Genomic DNA, 16229 nt, shown 5'->3' with positions numbered 1-16229 from the left:
CTTATAAAGCTTACACACTGGGTATGAAATTATGTTTTGTGTTTAATAATTGCCTAGTACGGCACAGTATTGCTTTAGTTTGTTAGTAGTTGATAAAATTGCCAAACCTTTGCTAAATATTTTAAGTAAATTTTTAATGTGCTGTTTTTGTACAATAAATTTCTTAAATACTGCCCACATATATTCTAATATTTTAGAGAAATTTTAAATATTAAGAATATTTTTTTTTTTATTGACTCGTGCCACATTTAACATGTAGATTTTCAACCTCAATATGTTAGCACATCTGTTCTAATTTCTTTACATGGAAATTTTGGTGATTACCTTCAGCTTACCAGGACATAAATATGTGCAAATAATTAAGTCCTGGTTTGAAAAATGTTTGACTACACATATTTTATAATTGTTTATTACACACTACTAGGCATTTGAATGTAGAGTTCAGAGCAGAACTCCAAGAGTAAAATTAAAAGAAACCGTTCAAAGCCACAAATGTCAATTAAAAGTTTGACCTTTTTTTAGTACATTTCATGCACATTTACCAGACACCATTTACTTTGTCTTAAGGTTTATTGTGCAAATATGTGGTAGCTATGGTAGATTTCTACCAAGAGTAGATTCATTTAACAGTGCACAGAAGTGAATACAGTAAATGGCAAATGACTAAACAAAATGTTGTGACCTTCATGTTAGTCCTCACTTATATCAGCACGGTTCTCTTCATTGCGGTTTACATGCCAGCACACAGTAGAAGTCCGTTTTGAACTCTATATTAGTGTCAGGTGATGAGACGCCCATTTCATCTTGAAGACTGAAACACATAAATGTGTTTAAATTTGTATATATAAAAACAATGCAAACATAGTATAGTCTTTTTAGTAAGAGAGTTGATTTCCTGTAGAACACCACACACACATGACATGATACTGAAGGAATAAAACACACCAGGGCATACAGTTACAGATCATGAATAATGAACATTAAGATGGTGTGATGGTGATGCCACCCTAAAATAAAACACATCCAGAGTTTTATTATCCTTATTATACTGTATATCAATCAGTATATCAAATGTAATAAAGAGCAACACAATACTATTCATCAGTATATAGTTGCATTTCATGCATAAACTTTAGACAAAAAAAAAATGTATTCCTTTAATACATAGAAAATATACATTGAAGTATTAGTAAACTGATTACCGTTTTATCATTGACTCTAAAAGAGCAGTTGCAGCTTGGGGATCTTTCCTGAAGTAGGTCTGACAATAAGAGAAAGACTCCACAAAGCCGACTACACCCGCAACTGTCATCTCCATCTTCAGTGAAATATTTGTAACCCTTCCCGAAGAAGCGGAAGTAGAAAACAGAAGTTAAGATGGTTACCTGATGTTTTGTGTTTAATAAATGCCTAGTACTGCACAGTATTGCTTTAGTGTGTTTGCAGTTCATAAAATTAGCAAACATTTGCTAAATATTTTTTAGAAAAAAAAACAGTTTAAAACTACATTTCTTAAATACTGCCTGCACATATTTTATATTTATATATATATATATATATATATATATATATATATATATATATATATATATATATATATATATATAAACATATATATATATATATATATATATATATATATATATATATATATATATATATATATATATATATATATATATATATAGTGAGGAAAATAAGTATTTGAACACCCTGCTATTTTGCAAGTTCTCCCACTTAGATGATACAGCTGCAAATAAGTATTTGAACACCTGAGAAAGTCAATGTTAATATTTGGTACAGTAGCCTTTGTTTGCAATTACAGAGGTCAAATGTTTCCTGTAGTTTTTCACCAGGTTTGCACACACTGCAGGAGGGATTTTGGCCAACTCCTCCACACAGATCTTCTCTAGATCAGTCAGGTTTCTGGCCTGTCGCTGAGAAACACGGAGTTTGAGCTCCCTCCAAAGATTCTCTATTGGGTTTAGGTCTGGAGACTGGCTAGGCCACGCCAGAACCTTGATATGCTTCTTACAGAGCCACATCTTGGTTATCCTGGCCGTGTGCTTCGGGTCACTGTCATGTTGGAAGACCCAGCCTCGACCCATCTTCAATGCTCTAACTGAGGGAAGGAGGTTGTTCCCCAAAATCTCGCAATACATGGCCCCGGTCATACTCTCCTTAATACAGTGCAGTCGCCCTGTCCCATGTGCAGAAAAACACCCCAAAGCATGATGCTTGACTTTCTCCCATGACTCCTCTGGATCATCCAAATGGTCATTGGCAAACTTAAGGCTTCCCATGACATGTGCTGGTTTAAGCAGGGGAACCTTCCGTGCCATGCATGATTTAAAATCATGACATCTTAGTGTATTACCAACAGTAACCTTGGAAACGGTGGTCCCAGCTCCTCCCGTGTAGTCTGGGCTGATTTCCCACCTTCCTTAGGATCATTGAGGCCCCATGAGGTGAGATCTTGCTTGAAGCCCCAGTCCGAGGGAGATTGACAGTCATGTTTAGCTTCTTCCATTTTCTAATGATTGTTCCAACAGTGGACCTTTTATCACCAAGCTGCTTGGCAATTTCCCCGTAGCCCTTTCTAGCCTTGTGGAGGTGTACAACTTTGTCTCTAGTGTCTTTGGACAGCTCTTTGGTCTTGGCCATGTTAGTAGTTGGATTCTAACTGATTGTATGGGGTGGACAGGTGTCTTTATGCAGCTAACAACCTCAAACAGGTGCATCTAATTTAGGATAATAAATGTAGTGGAGGTGGACATTTTAAAGGCAGACTAACAGGTCTTTGAGGGTCAGAATTCTAGCTGATAGACAGGTGTTCAAATACCTATTTGCAGCTGTATCATACAATTTTTTTTAACATATATATTTATTTTATCTTAAAAAAACATTTATATTATGTGCAGAACTGACATACAACCCCATTTCCATTAGGAAAATGTAAAATGTAAATAAAAACAGATTTGCAAATCTCATGACCCCATATTTAATTTACAATAGAACATAGAAAACACAATTCAGTAATTTTAAATTTGATGGCTGCAATAGTTTTTAAAAGTTGGGACAGGTTTTCCACTATATAGCATCCCCTCTTCTTTTAACATCAGTTCATATATTTCTGGGAACTGCAGAAACTTGGGAGAGGAATGTTGTCCCATTTGTGTTTGATACAGGATTCTAGATGCTCAATGGTGCTGGGTCATATTTTTTGTTCCATGATAAACTAAAATTATTTTAATTGATGATAGGTCTGGACTGCAGGTAGGTCAGTTCAGCACCCGGACTCTTCTACAACAAAGCCATGCTGTTGTTATAGATGCAAGGCCTTCCCTGAAAAAATATCATCTGTAAGGAATCATACGTTGCTCTAAAACCTTGATAAACCTTTTAGCATTGATGATGCCTTTCCATGTGTGCAAGATGCCCATTCTATAGGCACTCATTTACACCTATAGCATCAGAAAAACAGGTTTTTGAACTTATAACAAACCAGATGCTCCCTTTACTCTTTAATCAGCAGGACACGACTTCTATGATTTCCAAAAATAATTAAAAAATTCTATTCGTCTGACCACAGTACAGTTTTTCACTTTGTCTCAGTCAAATGATGAGCTCAACCTACAATTGTGGAGGTCAAAGTAAAGTGTGTTTACAGACAGTGATTTCAGGAGGTGTTCTGAGCCCATCTTTTTTCGGCTGCTCCCATTAGTAGTAGCCACAGCGGATCATCCGTTTCCATACCACCCTGTCCTCTACATCTGCCTCTTTCACACCAACTACCTGCATGTCTTCCCTCACCACATCCATGAACCTCCTCCTTGGCCTTCCTCTTTTCCTCCGTCCTGGTGGCTCCATCCTCAGCATTCTCCTACCAATCTAACTCATGTCCCTCCTCTGCACATGTCCAAACCATCTCAATCTTGCCTCCCTCACCTTGTCTCTAAAATGTCCAACATACGCTGTCCCTCTAATAAACTCATTTCTAATCTTGTCCATCCTCGTCACTCCCAACGAAAACCTTAACATCTTCAGCTCTGCTACCTCCAGCTCCGCCTCCTGCCTTTTACTCAATGCCACTGTCTCTAATCCATACAACATCGCAGGCCTCACCACAGTCCTATAAACTTTCCCTTTCATTCTTGCAAATACCCTTCTATCACAAATCACTCCTGTCACTCTTCTCCACCCACCCCACCCTGCCTGCACTCTTTTCTTTACTTCTCTAACACACTCTCCATTACTTTGCACTGTTGACCCCAGGTACCTGAACTCCACCACCTTCTCCACCTCTTCTCCCTGCAACCGCACTATTCCACTGCCCTCCCTCTCATTTATGCACATGTACTCTGTCTTACTCCTACTGACTTTCATTCCCCTTCTCTCCAGCGTGTACCTCCACCTCTCCAGGCTCTTCTCAACCTGCTCACTACTCTCACCACAAATCACAATATCATCCGTAAACATCATAGTCCAGGAAGACTCCTGTCTGACCTCGTCCGTCAACCTGTCCATCACCACTGCAAACAGGAAAGGGCTCAGGGCCGATCCTTGGTGCAATCCAACCTTCACCTTGAACCAGTCTGTCGTTCCTACTGCACACTTCACTGCTGTCACACTGTCCTCATACATGTCCTGCACCACCCTCACATACTTCTCTGACACACCTGACTTCTTCATACAATACCACAGCTCCTTTCTTGGCACTCTGTCATACGATTTCTCTAAATCCACAAATACAAAATGCAATTCCTTCTATCCTTCTCTATACTTCTCTATCAACATTCTCAAAGCAAATAAGGCATCTGTGGTGCTCTTCCTCGGCATGAAACCATACTGTTGCTCACAGATGGTCACCTCTTCTCTTAGCCTGGCTTCCACTACTCATTCCCATAACTTCATGGTGTGACTGATCAACTTAATTTCCCTGTAGTTACTGCAGGTCTGTGCAGGTCCAGCACACTCCTTCTCTATTCCTCAGGCATCCTCTCACCTTCCAGAATCTTGTTAAACAGTCTGGTTAAAAACTCCACTGCCATCTCTCCTAAACATCTCCATGCTTCTACAGGTATGTCATCTGGTCCAACCGACTTTCCACTCTTCATCCTCTTAATCGCTGCTCTCACTTCCTCCTTACTAATCCTATCCACTTCCTGCTTTACTAACTCTACATCATACAACCTTCTCTCTCTCTCTCTCTCTCATTTTCCTCGTTCATCAGCTGCTCAAAATACTCCCTCCACCTTCTCAACACACTCTCCTCACTAGTCAACACATTTCCATCTCCATCCTTTATTGCTCTATCTTGCAGCACATCCCAGCTCGGTTCCTCTGCCTGGCCAATCTGTATAAATCCTTTTCTCCTTCCTTAGTGTCCAACCTCTCATACAACTCCTTGTATGCCTTTTCCTTGGCTTTCCCACATCCCTCTTCACCTGCTGCCGCATCTCCTTGTACTCCTGCCTACTTTTCTCATCACCCTGTCGATCCCACTTCTGTTTTGTTAATCTCGTTCTCCTTATGCTCTCCTGCGCTTCCTCATTCCACCACCACATCTCTTTGTCTTCCTTTCTATTTCCAGATGTCACACCAAGTACTTTTCTAGCTGCCTCCCTAATCACTCCTGCAGTAGTTTCCTAATCATAATCATCCAGCACCTCTTCACCACCACCGAGCCCCTGTCTGGCCTCTTCCCTGAACCTCACACTACACTCTTCCTCCTGCATTTTCCACCATCTTATTCTTCTGTCAGTCCTCACTCTCCTCCTCTTCTTCTTTGCCTCCAAAACCATCCTACAGACCACCATCCGGTGCTGTCTAGCTACACTGTCCCCTGCCAACACCTTACAGTCTCCAATCTCCTTCAGGTTGCATCTCCTACATAGAACATAATCCACCTGTGTGCACCTTCCTCCATTCTTATACGTCACCCTATGATCCTCCTTCTTCTTAAAATAAGTATTCACCACTGCCATTTCCATCCTTTTAGCAAAATCTACTACCATCTGTCCTTCCACATTCCTCTACTTTAGGCCATACCTACCCATAACCTCCTTATCACCTCTGTTCCCTTCACCTACATGCCCATTAAAGTCTGCCCCAATCACCAATCATTCTTTTCTAGGTACACCATCTACCACTTCATCTAATTCACTCCAGAATCTTTCCTTCTCCTCCATCTCACAGCCGACTTGTGGAGCATAGGCACTGATGACATTTATCATCATCCTTCAACTTCCAGCTTCACGTTCATCACCCTATCAGAAACTCTCTTCACCTCCACTACACTCTTACTGTACTCTTCCTTCAGATTCACCCCTACACCATTTCTCTTTCCATCCACACCATAATAGAACAGTTTAAACCCACCTCCAATGTTCCTGGCCTTACTCCCTTTCCACTTGGTCTCCTGAATACACAATATATCTACCTTTCTCCTCTCCATCATATCAGCTACCTCTCTCCCTTTACCAGTCATACTGCCAACATTTAAAGTGCCCACCCTAACCTCTACTCTCCTACACTTCTCCTTTCCCTGCCGTCTCTGTAGACATCTTCCTCCTCTCCTTCTCCTCCTTCGGCCAACAGTAGCCCAATTTCCTCCGGTACCCTGTTGACCAACGATACCTGTGGTGGTCGTTGGTAACCCGGCCTCGACCGATCCGGTATGAAATTCTTATTTGTGATCTGCATATTCGATTTGGCACATGTTTTATGCTGGATGCCCTTCCTAACGCAACCCTCCCCATTTATCCGGGCTTGGGACCGGCACTAAGAGTGCACTGGCTTGTGCCTCCCTAATGGCTGGGTTCTCTGAACCCATCCAATGACTTCCATTAAAAAAGCATGCCTGATTTTAATATGCAGTGCTGCCTGAGGGCCCAGACGATCACAGGAATCAGATATTGAGTTTTGCTCTTGTCCCATGTGCACTGAGATTTCTCCAGATTCTTTAAATCTTTTGATGATATTGTGTACTCAACTCGGATAAGACGAAAGTACTTTTACTACGACCAAATGCAGCTAGAAGTAAACATTTTCCGATTAAGTAGCATCTCTGAATGGTCTTTCCGTCTCATTGTGTACAACAGGCCAAAACTTTGGTGTAATTATTGACTCTAGTCTTTCCTTTGAGGCTCGTGTAAATAACAATACCAAGATCGCCTTATTTCAACTAAGAAATATTGCTAAAATTAGAGGATGCAGAAAAACTAGTTCATGCTTTTGTATCAAGATTAGACTACTGTAATGCTTTTCTTGTATGGTTGTTCAAGTAAATGCACAAATAAGCTTTGGTTGGTTTAGAATGCAGCAAGAGTCCTTACTAGATATAGAAAATATGACCACATCACCCCTATTTTAATGCACTGGCTCCCAATTAAATCTCGCAATGATTATAAAAATACTACTACTGACAAATAAGCACTTAATGGTCTCGTGCTGCAGTATCTGTGTGAACCTTCCCCCCATACCTACTTAGATCACAAGGTGCAGGCTATTTGTTGGTAAAGAAAATATTAAAGACTACAGCAGGAGGCAGGTCATTCTCTTATAAAACCCAACAGTTAAGGAACAGCCTTCCAATTAGCCAATCCGAGGCACAAAAAAGGTTGGGGACCACTGCTTAAGATGATGACGCAATTTTTAGACACAGCTTTTTTGCAGATTGGTGAACCTCTGCCCATATGTACTATACTAAGGGGTTCTGCCTCTCTAATATACTTTTTATACCATGTCATGTTACTGATCTGTTGGCAATTAATTAGTTGCAAAATTATTTTCTAAATTACCTTATTTTACCCTTACAATGGTACAATTGTACATGGTACAGTTGTAATATTTAATTTGTTTTATATGTTCTTTTGTGTATAACATAGATTTTTATATATGTGGATTTGCAAATAATTGCATTCTGTTTTTATGCACATTCTTCACTGCTCAGGCCTAACATTATGACATATATATATATATATATATATATATATATATATATATATATATATATATATATATATAATATTATGAACTATTATCTTTGTGGAGAGCAACAATTCCCGAATCCTCAATGGGTTCTTTTCCATGATTTGCCATGTTGAACATCCAGTGGTGAGTATGGTAGTAATGTACTCAAAGCACAAGCAGACAAAATCATGAACATCATGAATATGACATGTGGTTTTGCATGGTTACATGACGTACAGCTGTTATCACTTGTTGAAAGTTATTTAGACAATAATGGCTGTATGTTGAGTTATTTTTAAAGAAAACTGCTATACAAGCTGCACATTGACCACTCTTAAATATATCCAAGTTTCATTTATATAGTATTGTCCCTTGAGAAGAAATACTGAAATGGTTGCTGAAATGTGAAATACTGTATGCCTGGTCAGTGTATGTTTTATATACATGTTGTCCCAACTTTTTTTGGAATTATTCTGAATAATAAAAAAAAATAATAATAAATTGTATTTTTAATTGTATAGTTTTAGCCTTGCTCCATCCTGCCCTTAATGACCAACCTGTGTTATTTTTGTTGTTTTTTTCATTTTGGAAACAAAACATAGGTTTTATTTTTAGCACATACCTTTCTTTGTCAGGGAACGGTATAGCCTCAAACAAAGCCTGAAGTCTACTGTTGGCTACTGCCACGGAGGACTAGCATAAGGTTTGATAACCTTCTTCACCTAAAGAAAGACAAACAGATGATCAGATGAAATGTACTAATGCATTTCCATAATTCATTTATGAGTGGCAAATGCATTAACCCATTTTCTCACTGTCACTTTTATTTATCATTTACCTTTAAATGAGATCTATTTAAATTTCAAGAAGGGGATTGGTTGTGTAAACATTTGACTATAACACCCACATCTGATTGTCCAGATTAAGTCCCTCTTTTTTTTTTTTTTTTTTTTTTTAAGGAATTCCACTCTTATTGAAAGGCTTTCAGCTATATTTTTATATTTATATTTTCTGCTACAAGAGCCTGGTGCCCTGGTGTTCCAGTTCATCCCAAAGGTGTTCTTCCACTTTAATCTTGGTAAACAATGTCTTAATGGATCTCTTTTTGTGCATATTGGCATCATATTCTGGAATAGATTAATTCTAATATAATACTCTACAGGGTACAAATACAATCTAGACATCTGTGTGATTTCAACTTTATGGCAACAGTGTGGAAGGAGCACTTTTACCACATATTGCTTATCTTATTCCCACCCCGATAACCTTAAAACTCCAAGACTCATGAGCAAGGCTTTGCTTTTATGACCAAACCAGAAGTGGCCTTCATATTCTAGCAAAGACTTAAGGTCCCATAAGTTTTACAGGCAAGCAGTGTCCTTTCAATCTCACCTCTGAACAGATGTTGGTCAGTTTGTCACCACAGGAGCCATAATACAGACTGAACTCATCAGTGTATCCCAGAAGAGCAATACAACCATGAGGCTTCAACACACGTGCTGCCTCCTTCAGGAAATGCTCAGCATCAAACCAGTGAGCTGCAGATGCTGCAGTCAGTAAATCCACAGAGCCATTGGGAAAGGGCAGCTCCTCAGCTGGACCGGACCTGTGTTAAGCACAGTAACATTACCTTCTTCATTTCACTCTCTATTTCTTAATCTACTTGCTTGATTTCGTACTCACCATCTGTAAATGTGTATTTTAAGAAGTATATTATGGCAATTGTAATAGATTGCTGGTGCAATATCCTTTCACAATAAACGTTTAACATAAACCTAAGAAGAGGCAGCAGAAAAGGCTTTATAGCAGACCTGTAGGTGACATTGGCAAAACCTGGCACTGCCCTGGCTTCCTCCACCTGGCATTCGCTGACATCAATGCCCACCACTTTCTGGAAGTGAGGGGCCAGTAGACGAGTGTTCTGTCCCGTCCCGCAGCCCAGGTCCACAGCAAGTTCATGAGGAGGTCCTTTCTACCAAACAAACCACAACAAATAAATAAATAAATAATTTAATTCATTAATTTTGCAGACACTCATACAGTTGAAACCAGATATTTACATACACTTTAGAAAAAACACAAAAAAATTTATTTCTTTACTGTCCTACATTAAATCAGAGTAAAGATTTTCTGTTTTAAATCAATAAATATTAACATATTTTTTGCATTTGTTAAATGTCAGAATCGAGCGAGGGAGAATTTTTATGTATTTTTATTATCACTTTCATCAAAGTCAGAAGTATGCATACACTAAGTTTATCGTGCCTTTAAACAAAAAAAAAAACTCCGGATGATTTCATTCTGAGCTTAAGAAGCCTCATAGGTTAATTGATTCCATTTGAAATAATTGGTGGCACACCTGTGGATGCATATAAAGGCACACCTCAAACACAGAGCCTCTTTCTTTGACATCATGGGAAAATGCTGGCTGAAACTGGTAAGACAGTGTCATTATTCACAGTAAAACGAATACTGTACCACCATGAGCTGAAAGTTTACTCTGGGAGGAGAAAGCCATTACTTCAAAATAAGGATGTCAATTTCGACAAATTCTCATGATCGATCGTCGTTTAAATTAACGATCAATTAATCGATTAATCGTTAACCTTCATACTGCAAGATGCGTCTACAGTAGTTATCGCATGAATTGTTGTGCAATGACACTAAAAGCATAGCGTCCTCCCACAAAGGAAAGGGTTTTACTGTAAATAAAAGGCTAGTAGGATTATAAAATGAATCGATTGATCATTTCATATAATTATTTAATTCAAATACAATGACTAATATAACGCAGTCTCAGATGCACTCTGGCATATGAGCTGAGCGAAGCGGAGTGGTAATATTTCCTTAAGAGCGCAGAGCGCCTTTCTGAAGATTCCACTCCGCTCGCTCAACCCAGTTCATAATCCAAGCGTTCTAAGTGCATTTTATCTTGTGTGTGCTTTTCACATGCTTTATAATCCATGTGTATTTTGTAAAGATCTACGCACATTTCATCTCGTGTGAGTGTGTGCGTTTGTGTTTTAATGAGCCTATTTTGAATATTCTATTGAACAACAACGGCAGCTATTTTCACGGAAATAAAGTGAATGAAAATCAAATACACTTTTTCAGTTTTTGCATTTTAGGAATGTTTGCTAAGGATAGATTAATATATTTAATACATTTTAATTAATACAATTAATACAATTAAGAAGAATTAAAAAAATTTGTTTGGAAACATAATTGCTATTTATCAGCATGCATAATTTTAGACAATTATAAAAGAATTTTGGTACAAACAGTAAACAATTAGGCCTACTAGAAAAACTTTATGTCGGAGCTGGAACTGGTTTACGGCGAGCGTCAGCGGAATATTAACGGAGCGCTTGCTCGGGCGGTTAGCGACTGAGTGGAGCGCACTTCCATAGAGTGGAAATCGTAGCGAGCGTGCGTCCATGTCAGCAAGTTTTTGTTACGGTGACGCTTATAGGCAACATGTCATTTGCAATCATTTTGCACAGTCGTTCAGTTATTTCTTCTGCCTTCTGAGTTCCTACCTTTTTCCCGGCTAAAATGGAGGTTATTGTTGGCTGTGTCGAATCAAATCCTGTCCCGGAAACCGCTGGATGCACTTTTTTCAAATGATATATCATTGTGCTCGTTGATGTATTATATTTTAAAACACAGGCACAATGTTTGCAATTAACATTATCACCATTTGAAATAAAATGATCCCAAAATAAACTCTTGCGTGCTCGCTTCATTTTCCTTCACAACTGCTGTACTTTACATGTTTTGGCATGAGCCGCGTGCGTCGTCCTCTTTTGGCGGTTGGCAAACCAGCTAGCTGCCTACGTCTCAAACTATGCACGTTAATGGTGATCATGCTTAATCGACCGTCGATAAGGTTTATCGATTAAAATATTTATCGACAATTAATCGATTGTCGATTAATCGTTGACATCCCTACTTCAAAACCACCATAAAAAAAACAGACTACAGTTTGCAACTGCACATGAGGGAAAAAAATCTTAATTTCTGAAAACATGTCCTGTGGTCTTACGAAACAAAAATTGAACTGTTCGGCCATAATGATAAACGGTTTATTTGGAGGAAAAAGGGCGAAGCTTTGAAACTTCAGAACACCATCCCAACTGTCTAATAGGTAATTTTGTGGGGCTGCTTTGCTGCAGAAGGGACTGGTGCACTTTACAAAATAGATGGCATCATAAGAAAAGAAAATTATGTGGATATATTAAAGCAACATCTGAAGACATCAGCCAGGAAGTTAAAGCTTGGGCGCAAATGGGTCTTCCAAATGGACAATGACCCAAAGCATACCTCCAAATTAGTTACAAAGTGGCTTAAGGACAACAAAGTCAAGGTATTGGAGTGGCCATCACAAAGCCCTGATCTCAATCCCATAAAAAAAAAAATTTGTGGAAAAAGGCGAGTGCAAGCAAGAAGGCCTACAAACCTGACCCAGTTACACCAGTTCTGTCAAGGGGAGTGGGCCAAAATTCCAGCAAACTACTTGTAGAAAGCTTGTGGAAGGATAACCAAAACTTTTGGCCCAAGTGAAACAGTTTCGGGGCAATTCCACCAAATACTAAGGAAGTGTATGTATACTTCTGAATTTGATGAAATCGCATGCCTTGCATTCCATGTTTAGCATTATTACACTGAACACACTGCAGTTATCTATTTGTCAGTGCTTGTCATGAACAATTCTTGACAAATTCTAAAGCAAAAAGCCTATTTTTATGTACATGCCTCTTTAAGGCCACAGCTAACCATCCTTGGAATTCATTAATTAATCTTAAGTAATCAGCTCACAACCCTAACCCTAACCCAGTTAAGCTTATTAAACTTTGTCATTTTCTGGTGCTATACATTTCTACATAGTTTTATAGGCATAGAAGTGAATACATTTGAATTTACTTCTGCCTTTGTGCCATTTCAGCCATTGTTGAGATTTGTGGGTATATGAGCTGTGTCAAAATCAAGTTTTGCACTTTATGTCTAATTATTATATGACTAAAAGATGATGTCTTTACCAAAAGATGATAATTACTTCAGTCCCTATTACACCATGTTTGCTCAACATAAAAAATAGAGCATAACCTTCTTATAACCTTTCAAAAACATTCGTAAGTATTATTATAATGTTCTGTATTAGCTACTTTTAGCAACATGTATCATCAAAGCTAAGTTACGTAAGGTGTGGTGGTGTAGGAAGGAGCCCAAATTCATACATATGGTCTAGTGCTATATTTTAAACCCATGGTTAGTTGTATAGACATTAAAGACACAAGAATGCATAATCTATCCTACCTTTTTGTTCAGGTAATCCAGAATAAGCTGCAAAACCGTATCAGGTGGAATTATGCGATACTTTTGGTAAATTGAAGCATGGTGTTTCTCCTCAAAAAGTCTGTGGGCCATGGCAATCTTCTCTCATTCCAGATTTTTAGCAGAGTGACTCAGCATGTGTTTAAGCTAGTGTACTGCTTACACTCTGGCTAATCATTACTACAAAAAAAATGAGGACAAAGAAAAATTATCTAATGAAAATCACTTTGGTAACCATTATGTGCAAGAGTTTATCACATATCCTTAATTACAGTGGAGACTATTGTACCTAGTGAGTCCTGTGTAAAAAAATATGTTTCTTCAACAAATTATCACATGCTTATTGTAGGTCTGTATTAAATCATACTGGAAAGCTTTTGTCTTGAATATTTGGAAGATTTTGGTACATTATAAACATTATAATGACACTGTAAAAAAGAAAAATCATGGGGGAGCAAAGAGGCTGAATATTTTTCAACTGTTTCGGATATGTTTTTGTTTTAATACTGACCACAAATGACTGATTACGAGTCAAACTGATTCTCATGTTCCCATACTTTGTAAGGACTGCATGTAATTTTCCATTCCTTATTTACAAACCCTATTTCAAAAAAGTTGGGAGACTGTACAAATTGTGAATAAAAAAACAAATGCAATAATTAAAAAATCTCATAAACTTATATTTTATTCACAATAAAATATAGATAACATATCAAATGTTGAAAGTGAGACAATTTAAAATGTCATGCCAAATATTGGCTCATTTCGGATTTTATGAAAGCTACACATTCTAAAAAAGTTGGGACAGGTAGCAATAAGAGGGCCGGGAAAAAAAGCTGGGAGACCAATTTGCAACTTATAAGGTCAATTGGCAACAGGATTGGGTATAAGAAGAGCCTCTAGATGGGCAGAGAATCACCAATTCCCCCAATGCTGCGACTTGTTAAATTACTGCTTTAGTAATACTATTCATTCTCACTGTATGAGATTCCTGTCTCTGATACTGCATTCCGCTATAATGCTTTTCTGTATATTGATGGTTTCATATAGGCGCCATAATGGTATTAAGAGGTGGACTGATTCAAGGTAGGACACTACTGAAGGTCTGGTTGTGAAATACACTAATGTAATGGTTAATCGGTGTGCAGTAAAAAGTCGGTTGGAATAAAATAACCTTAGCACCTGAGCATCGCTACTTGTTTCATTTTACGTAAACAGACTGCGGACCATTCATTTATATTTAAATGATTATTTACGGAAACTCCACTTATCACTTATTACAGATACTGAAACCAAACTTCTATAGAGGTCTAGGTTTCTCTCTCTCTCTCTCTCTCTCTCTCTCTCTCTCTGTGTGTGTGTGTGTGTGTGTGTGTGTGTGTGTGTGTGTGTGTGTGTGTGTGTGTGTGTGTGTGTGTGTGTGTGTGTAAATATTTACCTTTCGCAGGTTCTTATGTGTTTTTTTTTTTAATCATAAAATAATACAAATCCGACAAATAATAATGGACTGGTAAGGCGGTATTGATAAAACACAGGCAATTCTCACGCCCTCTTCCAGTAATTCTCGCGATATTTCCTGAAATCTCTTAAAGAGACAGTGTACTGCAGCAGCGCTCTTCATTCATTCTACTGTATATCCATCACGTGGTATTCTATAATTAAAATCCGTATCATATGACGTATTTAAGACATAAAATGTATAATGACCTGATCACCTGGTTTTAAAGCATGTTTTGGAAAGATTTAAGCTGAATATTTCATATATCTGTGAATTTTGTGGTCAAGAAAATGAAACCATTTTGCATCTTTTTTTTTTCATTGTATTTACTCCAGATTATTTTGGGAGGATATGAATATTTGATGTACTGTTTTATACAAAATTTTGATTGTGAACAACAACATATACATTTGTTTATTTTAGTAGGAAAATTCCATATTCGTAGGAAAAAGCGGGCTCAATGTAGACACAAATGGCTTGTGAGATGGAGGAGAAAAAATTTCTGGAGTGAATTAGATGAAGTGGTAGAAGGTGAACCTAGGAATGAAAGATTGGTGATTGGAGCAGATTTAAATAGGCATGAGGTGATGAGGAGGTGATGGGTAGGTATGGTTTTAAGGAGAGGAATGTGGAAGGTCAGATGATGATAGATTTTGCTAAAAGGATGGAAATGGCAGTGGTGAATACGTATTTTAAAAAGAAGGAGGATCGTAGAGTGACATATAAGAGTGGAGGAAGGAGCATACAGGTGGACTATGTTCTATGTAGGAGGAAGCGAGCTTGGGGGGGAATTTTTACTGCACAATTAACCTGAAGGAAATTGGAGATTGTAAGATGTTGGCTAGACAGCATCGGATGGTGGTCTGTAGGATGGTTTGGTGTGTGTGTGTGTGTGTGTGTGTGTGTGTGTGTTTGTGTTTATGATCCACCAGCTCAGCCACTTTCTTTCTCTGGTTACTGAAAGCACAAAAAGACAAACATTAGTAACTTTCTCCAATACGACACAGGTAAGACTAACTGAACATTACAGATACTACATAATCCGAGATACTATGTAATCAGAAAGCTTCCTTCTAGCTAACAGTGGTCCTATATTAAAGTACTTCCATCTTATCAGATTTTAGCAAAAGGAAATTAATAAGCATTCACTGTATAATGTCCTTTACTCATTCCTCTATGTCAGGGTTGTCAAACTCAAATTCACAGTGGGCCAAAATTAAAAACTGGGAAGAAGCCGCGGGCCAAACTCAATATTTATTGAAAAATTGACTGCAATTGTGCATGTTTTCCCGTCTCTCCAGATGTGTAATGTTAAACCTTTTCATATGGAAAAAAACTTTAGTTTTGCATAAACATTGAATCTGGAACAACCAAAATTTAATATTATAAAAACATGAGAAATTAAATTTGAAATAAAACACAC

At 38.1% G+C, this 16229-nt stretch overlaps 1 protein-coding gene across 1 annotated transcript; it reads right to left on the bottom strand.

Annotated features, from left to right (window-relative positions):
• Positions 1–551: 551 nt before the first annotated feature.
• On the bottom strand, positions 552–14890 carry LOC124383001 (uncharacterized methyltransferase-like C25B8.10). The gene is given in 8 exon segments (XM_046845391.1): positions 552–811; positions 1203–1340; positions 8597–8660; positions 8663–8696; positions 9367–9580; positions 9786–9946; positions 13291–13488; positions 14747–14890. Coding segments are annotated over 7 exon segments (813 nt in total). The 5' UTR covers positions 13402–13488; positions 14747–14890; the 3' UTR covers positions 552–720.
• Positions 14891–16229: the final 1339 nt, after the last annotated feature.

This window comes from Silurus meridionalis, chromosome 3 (assembly GCF_014805685.1).
Source record: "Silurus meridionalis isolate SWU-2019-XX chromosome 3, ASM1480568v1, whole genome shotgun sequence".
Taxonomy (NCBI): domain Eukaryota; kingdom Metazoa; phylum Chordata; class Actinopteri; order Siluriformes; family Siluridae; genus Silurus; species Silurus meridionalis.
This window is presented reverse-complemented; position numbering and strand designations above follow the sequence as displayed.